The sequence below is a fragment of the Diabrotica virgifera genome, chromosome 1, assembly GCF_917563875.1.
Source record: "Diabrotica virgifera virgifera chromosome 1, PGI_DIABVI_V3a".
Taxonomy (NCBI): Eukaryota; Metazoa; Arthropoda; class Insecta; order Coleoptera; family Chrysomelidae; genus Diabrotica; species Diabrotica virgifera.
The window spans coordinates 160,776,826-160,794,566 of NC_065443.1; the positions used below are offsets into that span (position 1 = coordinate 160,776,826).

The 17,741-nt window shown below is 34.1% G+C and overlaps 1 protein-coding gene across 3 annotated transcripts in view; it reads left to right on the forward strand.

Moving 5' to 3' along the window:
* The window catches only part of LOC114338629 (cytochrome P450 4C1-like), a 132,988-nt gene that overhangs the window by 61,248 nt on the left and 53,999 nt on the right, over positions 1 to 17,741 (forward strand). For 2 of the 3 annotated variants that reach the window (XM_028289225.2, XM_028289226.2), the window contains exon 6: positions 6,136 to 6,204. The exons of the other annotated variant lie outside the window; for it this stretch is intronic. In XM_028289225.2, coding sequence (XP_028145026.1) covers positions 6,136 to 6,204 — 69 coding nt within the window. The remainder of the gene's footprint in view (positions 1 to 6,135; positions 6,205 to 17,741) is intronic. 3 annotated transcript variants of the gene reach the window in all.

The window sequence follows — 17,741 nt, forward strand, 5'->3', positions numbered from 1 at the left end:
TTAGTTTAACACTTACCGAGATATTCTATTTGTTTATAAGCCAAAAAATTGTGTATAATTTTAAAATATTCCTAAGGCCGCTTAAATAGTCCAATTTAAATTCTGTAAAGTACATTAGATAGTTGCAGTGTCTTTTTATGAAAAAATTATAGCTTTTCTTATGCATCATAATTATTGTCGTTATTATAGCGACCGTAAATTTTGAATTAACAATTCAATTGTTGCTAAACTGTTCATTCAATTTCCATCGGCTTTTGAAATTAAAGATTTTGTTGGAAAACCCGCAATTTCTGGGGAAAATTTTCGTCGATGTAAATCGAGAAAAACACGTATCTATGCAGGGTAAATTTTTATTTGGGTGTTTTTGGGGTAAAGTTAAAATCTTTGGAGTTACAGAGCAAAAATTGGAAAAAACACGATTTTCGGGCGTCATTTTGTTTATAAAAAAGTAGCACACTATCTGCGGACTTTGCATACCTATATTATTAATATATAGATACAATCATTAGATTCGATTCCAGAAATAAAATTGCTGGTAAATAACTTTTTCTTGCATTTTGCTAATTAGCCCAGAGTATAGATCAAATACTAGAATGTAAGATTATAAAGTATGTTTAGTATGACTTAGATGAAAAGAGAGTTGCCTATAGAACGGGCGCCGCCAAACAGGTTTTTAACGGAAAAACAAGTTAAAACGAATAGGGGAGACTGGGTAACAGTGAGACACTTTTTTTTCATTTAACCATAAGTCCACTACTGTGACATGTATAAACAAAATTTCTTCAGGATTGTACTCTCACATGTGTTCATTACACAAGAGAAAGTCAAATTTGAAAATAGCTCGGTTTGTTTAGTTTGTATTCGACACATAAGGTCAAGTTGTCATTTGTCTCAGTGTTACCCATGCATGGGTAACAGTGAGACAGTATAATATGTATAGGAAAGAAAACATAAAAAACATTTAAAATACAAAATATATATTTATATGAAAAATAAAACAAATAAAAAAACAAATTCAAGTTACAAAGTACTTATTTATTAAAAAAATAGGGATCGGAAATAACGTACATTTATTAAATTGAAATTTGTCTCTAATGAAAAAAAAATTGCCGTTAAATGTGACGTTAACAAACTGGCCTTGGCAATATCATCTTAATGCCTTTTACTACAAATTTTAGAAAAAAAATACAAAATGTAATTTTTTATAACATCTGCGTAACAGTGAGACATGTCTCAATGTACCCCGTCTCACTGTTACCCATTTGCCATAAAATTTAAAAAATATTATTTTTGTTATTATAAAAGTTAGTTTGCATTGCTAAACTCTGGCATCATGTTTACTAATCTACACACAAATGTCATAGTAATACTAGAAAAATCTTAGTAATTAACATGCTTTTATAAAAAATTCTCAAAATCCCTGTATTATTTTACTTAGTGCTCACCAAACACACTTTATCACGATAAATCCTAAACTGAAACTGCTCGGCCGCCTAACATATTAGTAATCAGTAACCAGTAAATACAGCAAGCATGCATAAGTAATAATATCTCCACGTGGCGAAAAGGGAGGAAGATATTTCAAGTGTCTCACTGTTACCCATGTCTCACTGTTACCCAGTCTCCCCTACAGAAGATAATCATTAATGAAATATTAAAGAAAATAAAGTAAAATAATTATTTAAAAATAAAATAGCAAAGATGTGACGTTTGTAACGTTACACACTCTTGCCTAAAATTGCATAAAAGTGTCATGTTACATTTGAATGTGAGAACGGTGTTAGTTCTGTTTTTCAGATTCAGTCTCTTAGAATATTTTGTAGAGGAAACATGTTAATTTCTTTGTATATATTATTATAATAATTCGGTTCGGTTAAAATAAAAATAATTTTTACTTTTATTTGTACCTTTTATTATCTTATATTTCTAATAAAAAGAACCTTCATTACTTCTTAGCTACATAGCAAATGCCACACTTCGATAGAACTTGTAATATCGGCCAGTCCTTTTACAGGAAGTCAAAGCTTTCAACTTAATAAAATATTTAAAAAATTTTAAAATAATATCAAATTGAAAACTTATTGGACCATTTTCCTGGTAACACCTCCACGGCTTCTAAAAATTGCAAGCCAGATGGATGCTGAGGCAAAGAAGACTTCTTCTTGTTCTTCTTCTTCTTCTTCTTGTGACATTAGGTCTTGGCCTGTTCTTAACCGATTTTGAGCTTGTAATCCTAACTGTGATGTTAAATTCCTATTGGTCTCTTGCCTGTTGGCTTCAAATCTCTGGCTATACGGGCTATTCTCTCGCTGTCCATTCTCGTCACATGCTGATTCCACTCTCGTTTTCTCTGTCTTCCACACCGTACTATGTCTTGTATGTTACCGAGATCTCTTTTTCTGTCGTACGGTATTCTGTCTCTCAGTGTTTTCCCAGTTATTTACCTCAACGTTCTCATTTCTGATGATCTCAGCATCCTCTTGGTTTCTGCTGTGTCACATCATGATCGATCTTACACATGATTTGTATATACGTACTTTCTCTTCCAGCTTCATAATATTTTTATTTCTCCAGATGACATCCCTCAGACATACTGATACGTAATTGGCTTTATTTGCTTGCTTTCGGACGCTGTCTTTAATATCACCATAACTACATATTTCGACTCCCAGATATTCGAGTCTCGAGACTTGTTCAATTAGTTCGTTGTTAATTACTAATTTGCATCTTATGGGTTCTCTTGACACTACCAGGGATTTTGTCTTAGCTGTTGATATTTTCATGCTGTAGTTCTTCGCCACTGTATTGAAAGTTTGTACCATTCGCTGTAGGTTATCCTCGTTATCGGAGATGAACACTGCGTCGTTGGCATAACAGAAGATTTTTATTTGTTTTCTGACATCTTATCTCCTTTTCCAGTACTTTTAATGTTGTCTGTGATTTTGTCCTTTACTAAGTTAAATAGCAATGGGCTCAAACCATCCCCTTGTCTGATTCCCGAGTTGATTTCTACTTCCGATGTTAGTTCATTCTCGACTTTTATTCTGTTTTTTGTTTCTTCGTATTAATGTCTAAAATTATCCTTATCATCCTGTTGGGCCGATTTTTCTCCTTTAGCAATCTTAGAACATCTTCTGATCTTACACAATCGAAGGCTTTAGTCATATCTATAAAGTACATAAATGCAGGTTGATTATATTCCAGTGCTTTCTCTGCAATTTGTCTGGCTATGAATATGGCGTCTATTGCTGACATATTTTTCCGAAAACCTTGTTGTTCCTGACTAATTGTGTATTCTTCATTTATTTTATTGGCAAGTATTTTCGTTAAAATTTGAGAGCTGTGCTCAGCAAGGTGATGGTACGGTAGTTGGTAGAGTCTTTGCTGTTTTCTCGCTTGTATATTGGCATTGTTATACTCGTCGTCCACTGGTCGGGTACATGCTGGTTACATATTATTTCTTGAAAGAGAATCTCTATGTTTTCGATTAAGGTTTCTCCTCCATATTTTAGGAGTTCATTTGGTATCCCATCGGGTCCTGAGGCTTTTCTGTTTTTAATTTACGTATGTTATTCCTTATTTCTTCTTTTGTGATTTCTAGTTCTGTGTCTATATTGGATTCTTCTTCATTTCCTGTTTTTTCCTCTTCTTTAGGTATTATATTATCTTCCGTATATAGTTCTTCTATATAGGCGGTCCATTGTTCTGCTTCTATTTTATTTAAACTTCTATATTCGTTAATGGGTTTTTCCTACTTTTTAGTATTTTCCAAACTTTTCTTTGCGCCCCGTACAAATCGTGTTCCATTTCTTTGGTAAAGCGTGTCCAATATTCTCTTTTTACATTTCCTATCTGTAGACACGAGGGAATTTCTTATTTTATAGCAAAGAAGACACGGGGGAATCTACCGTCTGTTCAAGGTGGTAAATTCCTACGGAAAATGGACCTATGTTACGCAATATAAGTAATACTAATAGAAAATAAAAATGTATACCATTTTTATTCAGTTGCAATGCGAAGCCAAAACTGTCTTAATTTTTTTTACTTAGTTCAGAGAGTACAACCAACACTCTTATCGACAATTTCGCCTATTATTAGAGGCTCATCGCTTATATTTCTGAACCAAACTTCACATATAAATTCTAACACTTATACTGCCTCGCTGTAAGTGATCCCAAAATCACTTGAATCTCAATCCTTTAGCAGTGAATATTGCAACCGCACTTAATCACAGAATCAGTATAAATCTGGTGAGTACCTAGTAAACTCTTTAACCTTTGTCGAGCGGCATAATCTTACCCCGCTAACAGACGGCATGGTACAATATTGTATCTATTATATAGTTTCTTAAAAATTCCTTAATCTAAAGGGAAATATGTGTTAGTTTTAAAATAATATTATATTATTAGTGTCATAACTGGTAAAAATTCTTGAATATTGCCATAAATAAATACTAATATAAGGTAATTTGATCTTGTACCCATTAACAAAGCTTAAAAGGCACTTTTACGTGACCCTAATAGCTATCGCAAATTATTGATATTACTGCAACTTAGAAACAGACGTTGTAAGCAAATTCTATGAAGAGTAGCATTGTTTTGTATTCCAATTGGAAACCTAGATATTTTATCTACATTTAGTTGGTTGTTGATTGCCAAAACGCTTATATATACCTAAAAATTATCATGAGTTATTATATAATAGTGATTCTACATCTAGTTTACCAAAATGGCGACGAAAGAGGTTAGTAGTAGATTTATATTTTTTCTTGATAATATTATAGTACACAAAATGACGTAATGATAAAGGTTATTAACAGATATTATATCTACGGGGGTCCTACAGACTCTGCCGCATCCCGCATTTCGATCTCTGCCTTTTTCGGTCGGTCTATTCTTCCTCATTTATGGCTCTATCTCTCATTATTTCTCTGATTCCTTCTCTCCATTCCAGTGCTCCTTCTTCTATTCCATGGAACATAGTTTAAAGCCTGTTTTGGCCATCGTTCATCATTCATTTGCATTACATGCCCGTACCATAAAAGCTGTTTGGATTCTATTGTATCTACGGTATTGTACATTCTTTATGTTCTTCTTCTTATTTTTCTTCATTTGGGATGCGATCAAGTCTAGATATCCGACACACTAGGTTATTAACATAACATGACATGTAACGTTTTGTTACAGGTTAACGTCCGCTGAACTATTAAAATTGGCTGAAGAATCCGATTCAGATTAAGAAGTGTTTATTGCATCTGATGATGAAAGCTATGTTCCACAAGCGATTGCTGAGGAATCCGACATTGAAGATGAATTTATTATAGAACAGGCAGACGAGTACGACTCAGACGAGCATATAGAGAATGAACCTCAATCTTCAAGCAACATTTTGATATCCAAGGATGGAACTGAATGGAGTAATGATCCAATGCGCAGTGCTCAAACAAAACCTCGCAATCTCCTACGACAAAAAGGTGGGCCTGCAGCTAAGAGTAATTTCTACGCCAATAACCGGAAGTTGCCATGTGTGTCGGAACGAGCGGAAAAACAGCGTAAAACGAGGAAAAGTTTTGTAGTGTGTTCTCTACCTGTGTGTGACGAAAATTCTTTGTCTAAAACGACATGTATGTGTTGCGATAATCCACAATAACATTCAGTTTTGTATTTTTATTTAAATAAACTATCATTTAATAACAAAATATATTGTTTTTTATAACCTTTATTTAAAAAAATTAACAAGGCACAAATGTACCTATGCCGTCTTTTATGGGGGGTCGGAACTATTTAGGCCTCCTTCTAGGAACTGAATAAATATTTTTTTGTTATATTTGGCTAACATAATCTACTGGATAAATGTAGAGATGTCACAAAGTTTCAAGTCTCTACCTCTTTGAAAAAGAAATTTATCACAATTTGAAAACTCAAAAGTTACAATTGTACCTATGCCGCCCGACAAAGGTTAAAGTCGAAAAACGCCGTATTTCAGAATTGTGTTAAACCGTTGATTTTTCGGTTATTCAATCAACGGTTAAACATTTTACCAGCGCAGCGCCGGTATGTGATACCGCTAAGTAGCGGTTAATATTAGTAAAAGTAACACGAATAAAAATATATAAAAAATAATATTTTTTTATAGGGCCACGATACAACCTCGTCTGCCATAAGTTTTGCAATGTTTGCTTTGGCCAATCATCCTGAAGTTCAGGTAGGAAGGACAAACTACATATTATTTATATTTATTTTTATACGTATAGCAAACGATCCACTGTCTTTTACTTATGCAATACATCGAACAATACCGAAAATGTATTTCATGTTAGTTGTTGACATTATTTCTTTGTAGGGATCGAAGATCCTTCCAAAGCATTCCACAGTTGTTATATTTTATCTTTATTTTATGTTCAACGGCATCTTCATTTTGTCTTAAAATTAGGTTTGTGTTGATATTCTTTTTAGTTCTTTCGTTTATATAATTATTGGATTGAACCTTCTCAATATTTGCGCTTTTCTTTTTTTGGGTTTAATGTGTCTTTTTTAGTTGGAATTTGTGTTTAGTAATAAATGAGTTGTGATCAGAAGGTGCATCAAGGTGCTCAAAATATAAACTGCTCGTCAAAAGTAAGGGATATAGAAAATTATGCTCATTTTCGTAGTTGATTTTTTCGTGAACCGATTAACGGATTCCGCTATTTTTTTTTATTATTTTAGATTTTTATATCTTGTGAACATTTTGGTTTCCGAACGTACCTGATATCTTTAGAAATAAAGAAGATATGCGGTTTTACTTTTTAACATGCGTCTTAACTGAAACGACAATAAATTAACAATAAAAAATAATAGTCAACAAAACTTTAAAAACAGAAAGGCACATTAGGTAAACAGTTCTTATTGACACCTATAAGACCAGGTAAGCGGTATGCACAGCGCAACATAAGAGACACGAAATTGTTTAATGTAGGCTGTGGGACGTTTTGGAGTGGAATTTCCTTGAGAATAAATACGGATTAGGTGTCTACGTGGAGGCTCTTTAAATAGTCAGAGGTACATTACACAGATTTTTTTCTTTCAACACTCTGTTCCCTTCGCACTATATGTAGAAAATAATTTAATCTTAGTGGTATGATAGGACATGGCTTCCTCACGTATCGCATTTATAGTCAGTTAAAACACATTAAAGAGTAAAACTGTCTAGTTTTATTGTCATTAAAGATGTCAGAGAAATTAAAAAAATTAAATATTCGCAAAATATAAGCCTATAACATAGTATCGATGTATAATCATCTTTGTTCTTTTTCCTCCCTACAAGGTATCTCAACCTATTATTTCGGTTAAAACACATGTTAAACTAAAAATCTACCTTTTTTTTGTTTATAAAGATATCAAACATTCAAAAAACAAAATGTTCAAAAAACATAAGACTACAATACGATTCTGATGTATACTCACATTTGTACACTCGTCCTCCCTACAGGGTATCTCAAATTTAACATAAGAAAACATTTCTTTTCTTCCACCCGGCACAAGTACAAAAACGAAGTTGGAGTTATTCTTCTGCCACTACTGTGTAAATTTCAAAGAAAAGTATGAAATAATAAAAAAAAATTAGCGGAATCCGTTAATCTGTTCACGAAAAAATCAACTATGAAAACGAGCATAATTTTCTATGTCCCTAAGTTTTGACGAGAAGTTTATTTATACTAAAATGGAGACTACCAGTGTAGATTTAGAGAGGGAAGCTCAACAAGAGACGCAATACACAAATAATAGTCATGTAGTCAATTGAGAAGTGTTACGAATAAGATATCGACTTATATATTTTTTCGTAGATTTTAAACAAGCATTCGACAGCTTGTTTGAAGACAAGGGCGGATCCAGGGAGGGGGCCATGGGGGCCATGGCCCCCTCCGAGAATTAAAAAAAAATATAAATTTAAATATTTGCAGTTCAAATGTTTTTAGTTTCAAACACATATTATGTACAAAACAGGGGATAAATATGTCTTCTGTACTAGAATTGAACAAAAGCAGTAACGGAAGCTTTAAGACTGACATAGGATTTTTTGCAAATCAAAATGTTGATAATTTTACAAAGTGCCAATTTTTAGAACGACCTTGGCAGCTATCAAAGTCGTATCAATTTCCATATTCTGTACAAACAAAGAATAGATAAGAAATAAAGCGTTACTTGGGTCACCAGCACTTAGAACAAAGGAGTTGATTGGTACTTTCGCACATTAATAAGGGATTGTTTTACAAGTATTGTGTTTTATTTTTCTAATGAAAAATATGATCACAATAAAGGGATGGCAGCGCAAAGCTTTGTCACGAAACCTTTAACATCTTTCGCCAAACTCATGGGCAAAGACGGAGCCATACAAACCCATAAAAATACATCATACCACAAGTGGTGCGTTCAGGTTGGGCTGGATTTTCTACAAAATTATAGCAACCTGCAAAAGTCATTAACCAGATAGACTCTCAGAGGTCTAAACAGATACAAGAAAATAGAGAAAGACTACAATCAATAGTAGAGTCTATAGTTCTATAGTGTTCTTAGGTTGACAAAATATTCCTCTAAGATGCCATCGTGATGATGGCCTTCTGCTTCTGGACGAAGATGTTGGACCTAGCAATGAGGGGAATTGTTAAGGTTTAAAATCGCATCAGAAGACAAGACTCTTAAAAAAACACCCTCTGCTCTCCAAAAACAGCATCTTCCTGAGTTCAATGAACGTCAATGAACCTCGATGAACTTGTTCATTGACGCTTATGAGAACATAAAATAATTAGTGAAAATCAAGAAAGAGGGGAAGATCAAGGCCTGACAGGAGAAGCATTGGGAAAAATAGTATTAAACTTGTTGAAAGAACTGCACTTGGATCCGAAAAAATGTGTAGGAATCGGTACTGGCTTTAATAATTGAATGTCTTTAGGGCACTCAAAAGTGTGTGAAAACTTAAAACTCACCATTGTAACCCTAATTTTTAAAAATTACTCCAAGATCCCCCGGTACTTCTCCCCAAAAAAAAAGTTCATGGCCCCTCCCGAAAATCAGTCCTGGATCCGCCCTTGTTTGAAGAGGCAACAGTAGCGCGCTGAAAACGCTGTCCAAGATTGCGGCTGTAATTTTGAATATTTTTTCGAGATATTTGGCACACATATTCGTAATATGGATAGCCTAGAAGCAATACCTCGTAGTGCAAAATGTGTGGTTTTTAACAAAAAAACTTTGTATCGATGGCCTAAAAGCAATACTTTTTAAGTACCAAAAAGAATTCAAAAATCACACTTTTGGCGCCGCAATACTGATATAAACCTTTTCTGCTAATCGCTAGATTGGTAAACTTTAAAACACCCACCGTCTTCTATGATTGAACACTACTATACATGAATCTCCATCCAATCACACACCTGCTATTTACAAAGATTGTGAGTTGCATACTTATTTTATCTACGGCAAGTCGGGTAATAGTATGTTTTGTAGGTAGATATTATACTTCTCACGTAAAAATGGGATTATCTGTTTTATTAGAAAAATCGTTTAACAATATAGCATAGCACAAACAATTGTTTGATATATAGATATGATGTATATGTTGACATAGAAAAGGCAATTAATATAGTGAAAATAAGTTGTATTATTGAAATAGAAAAATACATGTGCAGTATTTTACCTATGACCATAAACAAATTTAGACTACATAGACTGAAAAAAGGTTAGCAAGGACAGTCAAGCAGTAAGTAATGGTTAAATATAATATGTAAACGTTAATAAAATAATGTTAATATCTAAGCGATGGAATGTGTGCAAAGCGATTTATAAAAAATGATGTAAGCATGCAATGATGAAAGGTAGCCAATTCGGTCGAACATAAGTTTATTGAAAAAACAAAAATATATTCTTAACAGCGGTCACCAACGTGAAGGTACGACTACATCGACCGCCATGTTAGTAGGGGTAATGGTTAACAGGAATGAAATATTTTACATTATATGATAATATATTTAATAACGGCAATATACTTAACATACTTACTAAGATCAGTCCATTACTTGGTTTAGTAGACATCTTTTATTGATCTGTTGGACATCTTTTATGTATTCTTATTAATGTTAAAACACCGATACTTTGGTATTAATTCATTCGTTACTAAGTTCTATAGTATTCAAAAATGAATTATTAGGGGTAAATGTGATAACTCTAGGTTATCTAATCTTAAAACTAGAGATTTTCCGACTCCTGTCTTGTGAGAGGCTATCGAAGACTTAAAACTAAATCGGGGAAAGAAGACCATTAAGTTATCGATTGCCATAACTTGAAGGCTATATGAGCAACGGCTCCAGAGTTAACTAGAACGGCTTATTAATTTGCCAAGAATGTGGTCTATATCAGATATCTTTTTAGTGGTCATAACTAAACATCTTTTTATATGGGCTAATCCTAATAATTATTCTTCATTTAGAGATAATATATTCAAAACTACGGTCTACTAGAATCATCATATTATGCTATAAAAACGATGAGTGCGGGAAAGGTTGAGGAACGTAGTAAAAAGGGCCTGTTCCAGATATCAATATGTTAGCTGTAATAAATAAAATTGTAAAAAATTACAATATTCAATCATCTAAATAATTTTAGTGACGTAAAAACGATTAGTGATATTAAAGGATGATAAGAGGAATATAATAAAAAATTGTATAATTCTGATATACTTATCAATATTGCCGTTGCAATAAATAAAGTTTTAAGAAATGACAATATTCAATCAGCATCCATCTTAAAGTCAATCGAATCATCAATGATAAACGTTAAAATAAGTTTATTAAAACCTTTGTGTTAAATCTAATCAACATCCATCTCAAGAGTATCAATTAAATAGTGCCCAAAGGGAAGCGTATCATAATAACCCTGAATGTGATGTAATTTAACATCATTGGAGCTGAGCACAACCGTGCTTTGAGTTATAGAATAAACTTGGTGTTTAACCTAAAGATCCTACGTAGTCCTCAAAAGTAATTTTAGTATTTACTACGATTCCTTTGCCCTTTCGCCTTCTTTGTCACACCACAATTTCGTATAATATTATCAATTTCATCATCCTCATACTCTTGTTCTTTCAACTTCCCCGTCAACTTTATAATTTCATCATCTGTGGTAGCTGCTTTTGTCATGTATAATTTCGATCGGAGCCCTATGTAGTCGGTCATAATGCAGCCATTATTCTCATCTTTCATTATGCCCAATACCTTCTTATTAACCAGAGGGATGTTGTAAATGTTATCTTTAGGATAGTCTGAGGTATCAAAATATTTATAGCAATCATGTACCAATGCTTCATACGGGTGTTTTTCCCGTATCTCCACGATCACACTATCGGTATCGGTATAGCAGGTCGAAAAGTTTTCTCCGAACCTGCTAGCTAAGTAGCCATATTGGAAATCATATATGGTTAAAAAATCCACAAGGAAAAGAAAAGGTTTTCCTGTAGTTGGCTGTATACCATCAATCACAAAATTGGAAAGAAATCCTTTGTAAAAGGTATAAAATTTTTTTATTAAAAATCCCTTAAAAGGGCTACATCACAACAAAACGTTTTCGATTTTTTTAAAAAATCATCATCAGTGTTCGATCTAAAAATAAGTATAACCGATTTAATGAATATAAAGTTATTATTTAAATTTTGACAAAGGTTAGAGCAAGTTGGTTATACTTACAAACTGGATGCTAGCTGAGCCACAAAAGAAAAATATCTGGGTAAAAACCCTTTACATATAATATAGATGCCTTAAAAGTGCATACTTCGATAAAAAGGCCTGTGATGGTCACATGGCAAACAGGATAATGCCCTAAGGTAAGGTATACAGGTTTCCCAACAAGTGGGATCAAAATTGAGTTGATCACATTTCAATGACTTAATGGCAATTGATTGCAAAATGAGTGATGTTTCTGAAAGGTGTCAAAAGACAGATAGACAACGTGACATGGAATTTACCCTGTATTACGATAGCCAACTAATTGTTAGTAAAATATTTAATGAAAATTTACATAGTAATAACAAACATCAACAAAGTTATGGCTATAATTACATTTAAGTAAGTACCTTGAATATGTAAGATGAACGTGAAGTATGAAATGATTTTTATATGAGAAATAGCCAGAATCTATGCAGCTATCTATACATGTTCCTATTCTAATTGAAGTAAGTTCAACTGTGCTGTGGAAAATTTGATTTACTATGAATTAAAAGAAGTGTTTGGTTAAATTGTACCAATGGCAGAGTAAATTAGAGAGTCTGTAGTAAATGGAAGTCTGATATTAAAGTAGTGTTGAAATTAAGATAAGTTGTATGAGTCACAGGAGGAAACTGATATGATATAATGATATGTGAATTAATTGGTTAAGGTACCTGAGTGTTGATATTGGAAGTGAAGAAGAATATCAATTGAACTAATAACCTGGCAAAAGTATGAGGTCCTTTTATGTAACATAAGCATCTAGGACTAAACATGTTTATGAAATAGGGATTTTTTTCCTATTTTTTTTTTTTTATTTTTTATACCAAGTTATCGAGTTGAATTGAAAAGGTTTAAAACTGGATGGATGTATGAAGGTGTATTGGAAAACAAGCAATATGTGTAAAATTAGATGGTAGTGAATAATTTGTGATTTGATATCAGAATTGTTTGCTGTAATGAGGTGTGATGAAAAAGGCTGGGCGCCCCAGAAACCAGACCCCACATCTATGGATAAGAGAGTGGAAGAATTAGTATAAAAACCTTTTATAAATATTTTTCTGAAGTTTAGTTGGACCTATAACGAAAACCTGATCAAATGGCGATAAGTTATGAAATTGGGTGGAAAAGAACAAATAGTGTTAGAGTTGTGACTGGTCGATTTAGTAAAAACTGTGGAAAAAGTTAAAGTAGATTATTTTGGAAGACTAGTAGAAGTTAAGGGATAATGAGTTGATGTTAGAAATGTCATCTGTTAGATAAGTAAATATGGAGGAAAGGTTAATATAAATGAAAAAAGAGTTTGGAAACAGCAAAGAAGTTTTGAAATTTAGGTTAAGAAAAAAGTTGACGATGTAAGGGATTGAAGTCACGATTGAAAGACACATGGCGGTTAACACAGTTAGGGCTACTTTGCTTTTCTCTAATTATTTCCAAGTCCTCGTATAGGTCCAGTCTTAAGAAATTCTTTTGAGGTATGTTGTGTATTAGAGAAACATTTTCCGGAATGTTAAGGGTATGACTGTTTTGTTTTAAATGTTGAGAAAAGGTGGAAGTGTTCTCTCTTTTTGTGTGTTCAAGGGAACGAGATGCTAGTGACCTACAAGTTCTTCCTATGTACGTAGCATTGAAGTTTATAAACCCCACTATGATTCATGTAGTTGATAGGGTCTTTGGAGTTGGAAAGACATTGTCCTAAATTATTGGAAACTTTAAAAGAGATGTGTATGTTATCAACTGATCTCTTGATAATATTACTGATATCACCGGAAAGGCTCTCTTGATGGAAAGGTAATGAAGCATAAATGGGTCTGGTGGTCAGATCTCTGGGAAACGCAGCCTCCCTCAGAACCCTCAGTTGTCTCTTATGAAGGACTTTGGTTATAAGGTTTGGTTCGTAACCGTTATTGAAAGCAATTTGTTTGATAGTGTTGAGTTCTTTAGTGTAGTTAGATTGAGATAGGGGGATGGTTTCTAGACGGTGTATGTAACTGTGGAAGGCAGAGTATTTATGTAACATTGGATGGTTTGAAGACAAGGGTATGGCATGATCAGTCTGTGTTGGTTTCCTATAAATACTAAAATCGAAGTGGTCATTCAATCTGGTGATGGTGAGGTCGAGAAAGTTAATTGAATTGGATGATTCAAGTTCCATAGTGAACTTAATGTTGGGGTGGATTTGATTAATTTTAGAAAGCAATAGCTCAGCTGATGTGGAGGGTCCTGTTAAGAAAACTAGACAATCATCTACGTATCGAAACCAGTGTAGAATTTTAGGATTTTTCATAATCTGTGTGGATGCTAAATGATCCATAAATATATCAGCTAAGAGAGGAGATAGACAACTACCCATAGCTAGGCCATCAGGTTGCCTGTAATATGTATTATTAAATACAAAGAAATCTTGAGATAAGCAAAATTGTAATAATTGGATGATTGAATTGGTAGTAGACATAGTAATGGAGCTGGCTCTAAGAAGAGAATGTACCAGATTAATAGTTTCTTGTTTGGGGACCGAAGTAAAAAGGTTGCTGACATCGAATGAAAGCATAGTAATGTTGGGATGAAGATTAATTTGTTGAAGTTTATTGACTAGATGATTGGTGTTTTTGACTGAGAAACGAGGGGAAAAATTCGTCATAGTGTTGATAAGGTTAAGTATGAATTTAGAAAGGATTGACACTGGAGTGTTTATGAAACTAACCACTGGACGAATTGGAATACCCTCTTTGTGTATCTTAGGTAAACCATACAGTCTGGGTGTCAAAGGATTGCTGGGTGTTTTGTAATAAGGTGCATCATGTTCTGAAAAAAATTCTGTGAAAGGTTTGAGGTTGTCTTTAAGTTTGTTTATGAACTTTTTGGAAGGATCCTCATGAAGTAGAGTGAAATTATTATCAGATAGAAAAGTAGTGACTTTTTCATGATAAAGATTTTGGTCTAGAATCACTAAACAATTTCCTTTGTCTGCTTTACTTATGATAAGATTGTTGGATTTGACTTTGTTTTTAATAGATTTCAGGGTGTTGAGGTGGTCTAAACGTTTCTTATCTGAAAGTGAAGGAAAAGAAGAGGTGAAGTAAGTGTTTTGAGAAGTAGGTGGTAGATTGAATGAGGATGTATTATTAGGATTATTTGATGAGATATATGCATTAGATAAGTTAGAAGAAGTAGCAGATGGAATATATTTATTTTTGAATTTATTGATAGTTTTGTAACATGAGTTTCTAATCGAAGTTTTTTGATTTAATTGGACAGAAAGATTTTGTATGATGAGATCTAGCTCAATAGATAGACTCTGAAGGTCCTTTATATGGTTGTTTTCGCCAAGTCTAAAATACTCATTCCAACATAAATCGGTTTAACTAACCATATTTCCGCTCTATGCATCTCAACAGCAATCACATTTTCATTAAAGATAGTGGAGTTTTTAAACAGGGGGCTACTTATTCTAACTTCAGCTCCATAACGACCCACCCAGTCTGTCAGCAATTTAATATCAACGCGCCTGCGCACACACTCCAAGGTCTTACCGAACACTGCATTGTTCATAAGCTTAAACAGATTCTTTTCAAACTCATTTTTTGCTGCCTTCCGGAGATTTGTATTCAAGTCGATGTATGACTTTAACCAAGGAGACTGCTTAAATTTCAGGACTCGATGAGTCTTTTTTAGTATTAATCCATGAGCTAGCGCTTGCTTCAAGGCTTTGTAATGAATTACATATCTTTCTTTATCATGAAGGGTAGCCATTAATTTGGTCAGCTCTCGCGGACGTTTAGGAGGTTTCATAGTTTTCGGGTTCAAGGATTGGGGACAGAATGGGATGTCTTTATGACGATCATGGAGATGTTGAGGGTACTCCAGATCGAGCTCGAGAATGCACCCTTCAGAAGAATCGTCCGGAATACTAAGAACGTCGATGTTAGTATCAGACCACTCGAAACCTCCATATGGAAGATATTGCGACACTGCCCACCCATATTGATTATTTACATCGAAATACATCAAATAGGAGTCGGATTTAGATGGGTCGTAAGATATCATGTACTTGTTATTAGCATGAACACGACGTTTCGAGCAAACTTGGCTCAAACGACCACGAATGCCACGCTCCACAAACAAATGCATATCTGGATCAGTTAAAAGTTCAAGTTCCTGTTTTGTATACTTAAGCATTGCATCCCACGTGAATCCAGGTAGAGTAAAGTAATGAGCGGGGTCAAGATTATATCTTTCGAGACAACTGGAGCGGAACCGTTCAAAAACGTCGGCAAGAAGAAGAATATCTGTTTTCATGTAGAGATCGACGTAATCTCCGAGAGAAGAACAAGAGAATGAGGACCAGACTTGGAGGGCGCGATGATAATGGCGGCGAGAACAAGGTTTATCCTCAAGTTTATTATAAAAAGACTCGATAGGCGGCAGACAGGTTTCAATAAAGAGATCAAAAGAATCAATATAATCATAAGGCATGATACCTTTCGCAGTAAGGAGAATGAACTGCTCCTCGGGAAGGAAAGCATATTGAGAGCGGAGATTAGGATATTCGGTCAAATAAGAAGAGAGCTTATCGAGAGAAGACGCCATAAATCGAAAACTATCGATGAAATGAAATTTAATTCGAGCATCATTAATGTGTTTAGTGAAAGATATATATTTTTCCTTAGTAATAGGAAGAAGATCAACGGGGCCTTTCATGTGAGTAGCAATATCAGTAACAATGAAGTGGGCATCATATCCGCTGAGGTTATGAAATATCACAGGGATAGTGTGAGCATTTTTGTAATTAATGTTACACCCTTCATGAGCTGTAAATCTATAATTATTTTCTGGGATCAGGTGATTATGATCTCGCATTTTATTATCACTGGGGGGAAGCGCTGCTCACAAATATGACAATGAGTGGCTGCTTGAAAATCACTCTCTTGCTGAAATGTCATATTAATATCAAATGGACACATAAACACCGTAGAAACATCCTCAGCAAGCTGATTTAGTTCATCTGCGAACCATTTCATACAATCTTTTCCACGATATGATTTGTAAAATGACAGAGAATCATCATAGGAACATTTAAAGTAATACCCAACGGCAGCAGGTATATGTTTTTGATAGGTAGTCTTTTCATCACTATGTTCCAGAACGCTTTCGAGATCTGCGTATACGGCGAAGGGGGCTTTTAGTTTATTCCTGAAATTCTTAAATTTTAACATTTTATGGCTTTCTTCAGGCATTTTAATGGCTATTTCATTTATTCTTTCACATTCGTTGATGTGAGCTTCTAGCTGTGTAGACGATGAAGATGGTGGTAAACACCTAACACAGATATCATCTGATCGCCCTTTGCAACATGTCTTATGAACATTCAACTTTTCTTGTGATCGGAAGTAATGGAGGCAGCCATCACAGAAATATTTCGTTCTCTTTTCTTTGCTAAGCTGCTTGGAGGCGAGATAGATTTTTTATCCAAACGTAATGATATCTAACGGGACCTTGGTCGTCATATTTATCTTGTATAAAAAGCATATTCACATGTTTATCCTTCTTGTTTTTTGTTAGGAAGGTTGGGAGGGTCGTATAGTTCTTCTTCTCCTTTTTCAAAATGTATACGTTGATCGATATATTATTCTACTTTTCAAAATTCGGAATCTGTTTAATCGACATTGGTCACTGAATACCTTTAAGTTTCAGCACTTGGGAGTAGTGCGAATAAGATGACAATAAATCGACATTTTTAGTTGTAGGATATAATGCTGATATGATAGCCCATGAAAAGCATGCCTCATCATCGTTCTTAACATTAACGCATGATATCTTTCTTTTTATTTGATGGGGAAGTTCAATGTATGAGGAGCCAAGCTGTGGTGTAAATTTGTTTATATTAACCACCAGGTTAACAACAGCTTTTAGTGCCCAGCCACTATCTCTCTCTTGGAATTCTTCCAAGTCTCTTCTGATGGGTTCCACTACTTTTTTCTCGAACCATTCATCAAAATTGGTGTCTCTA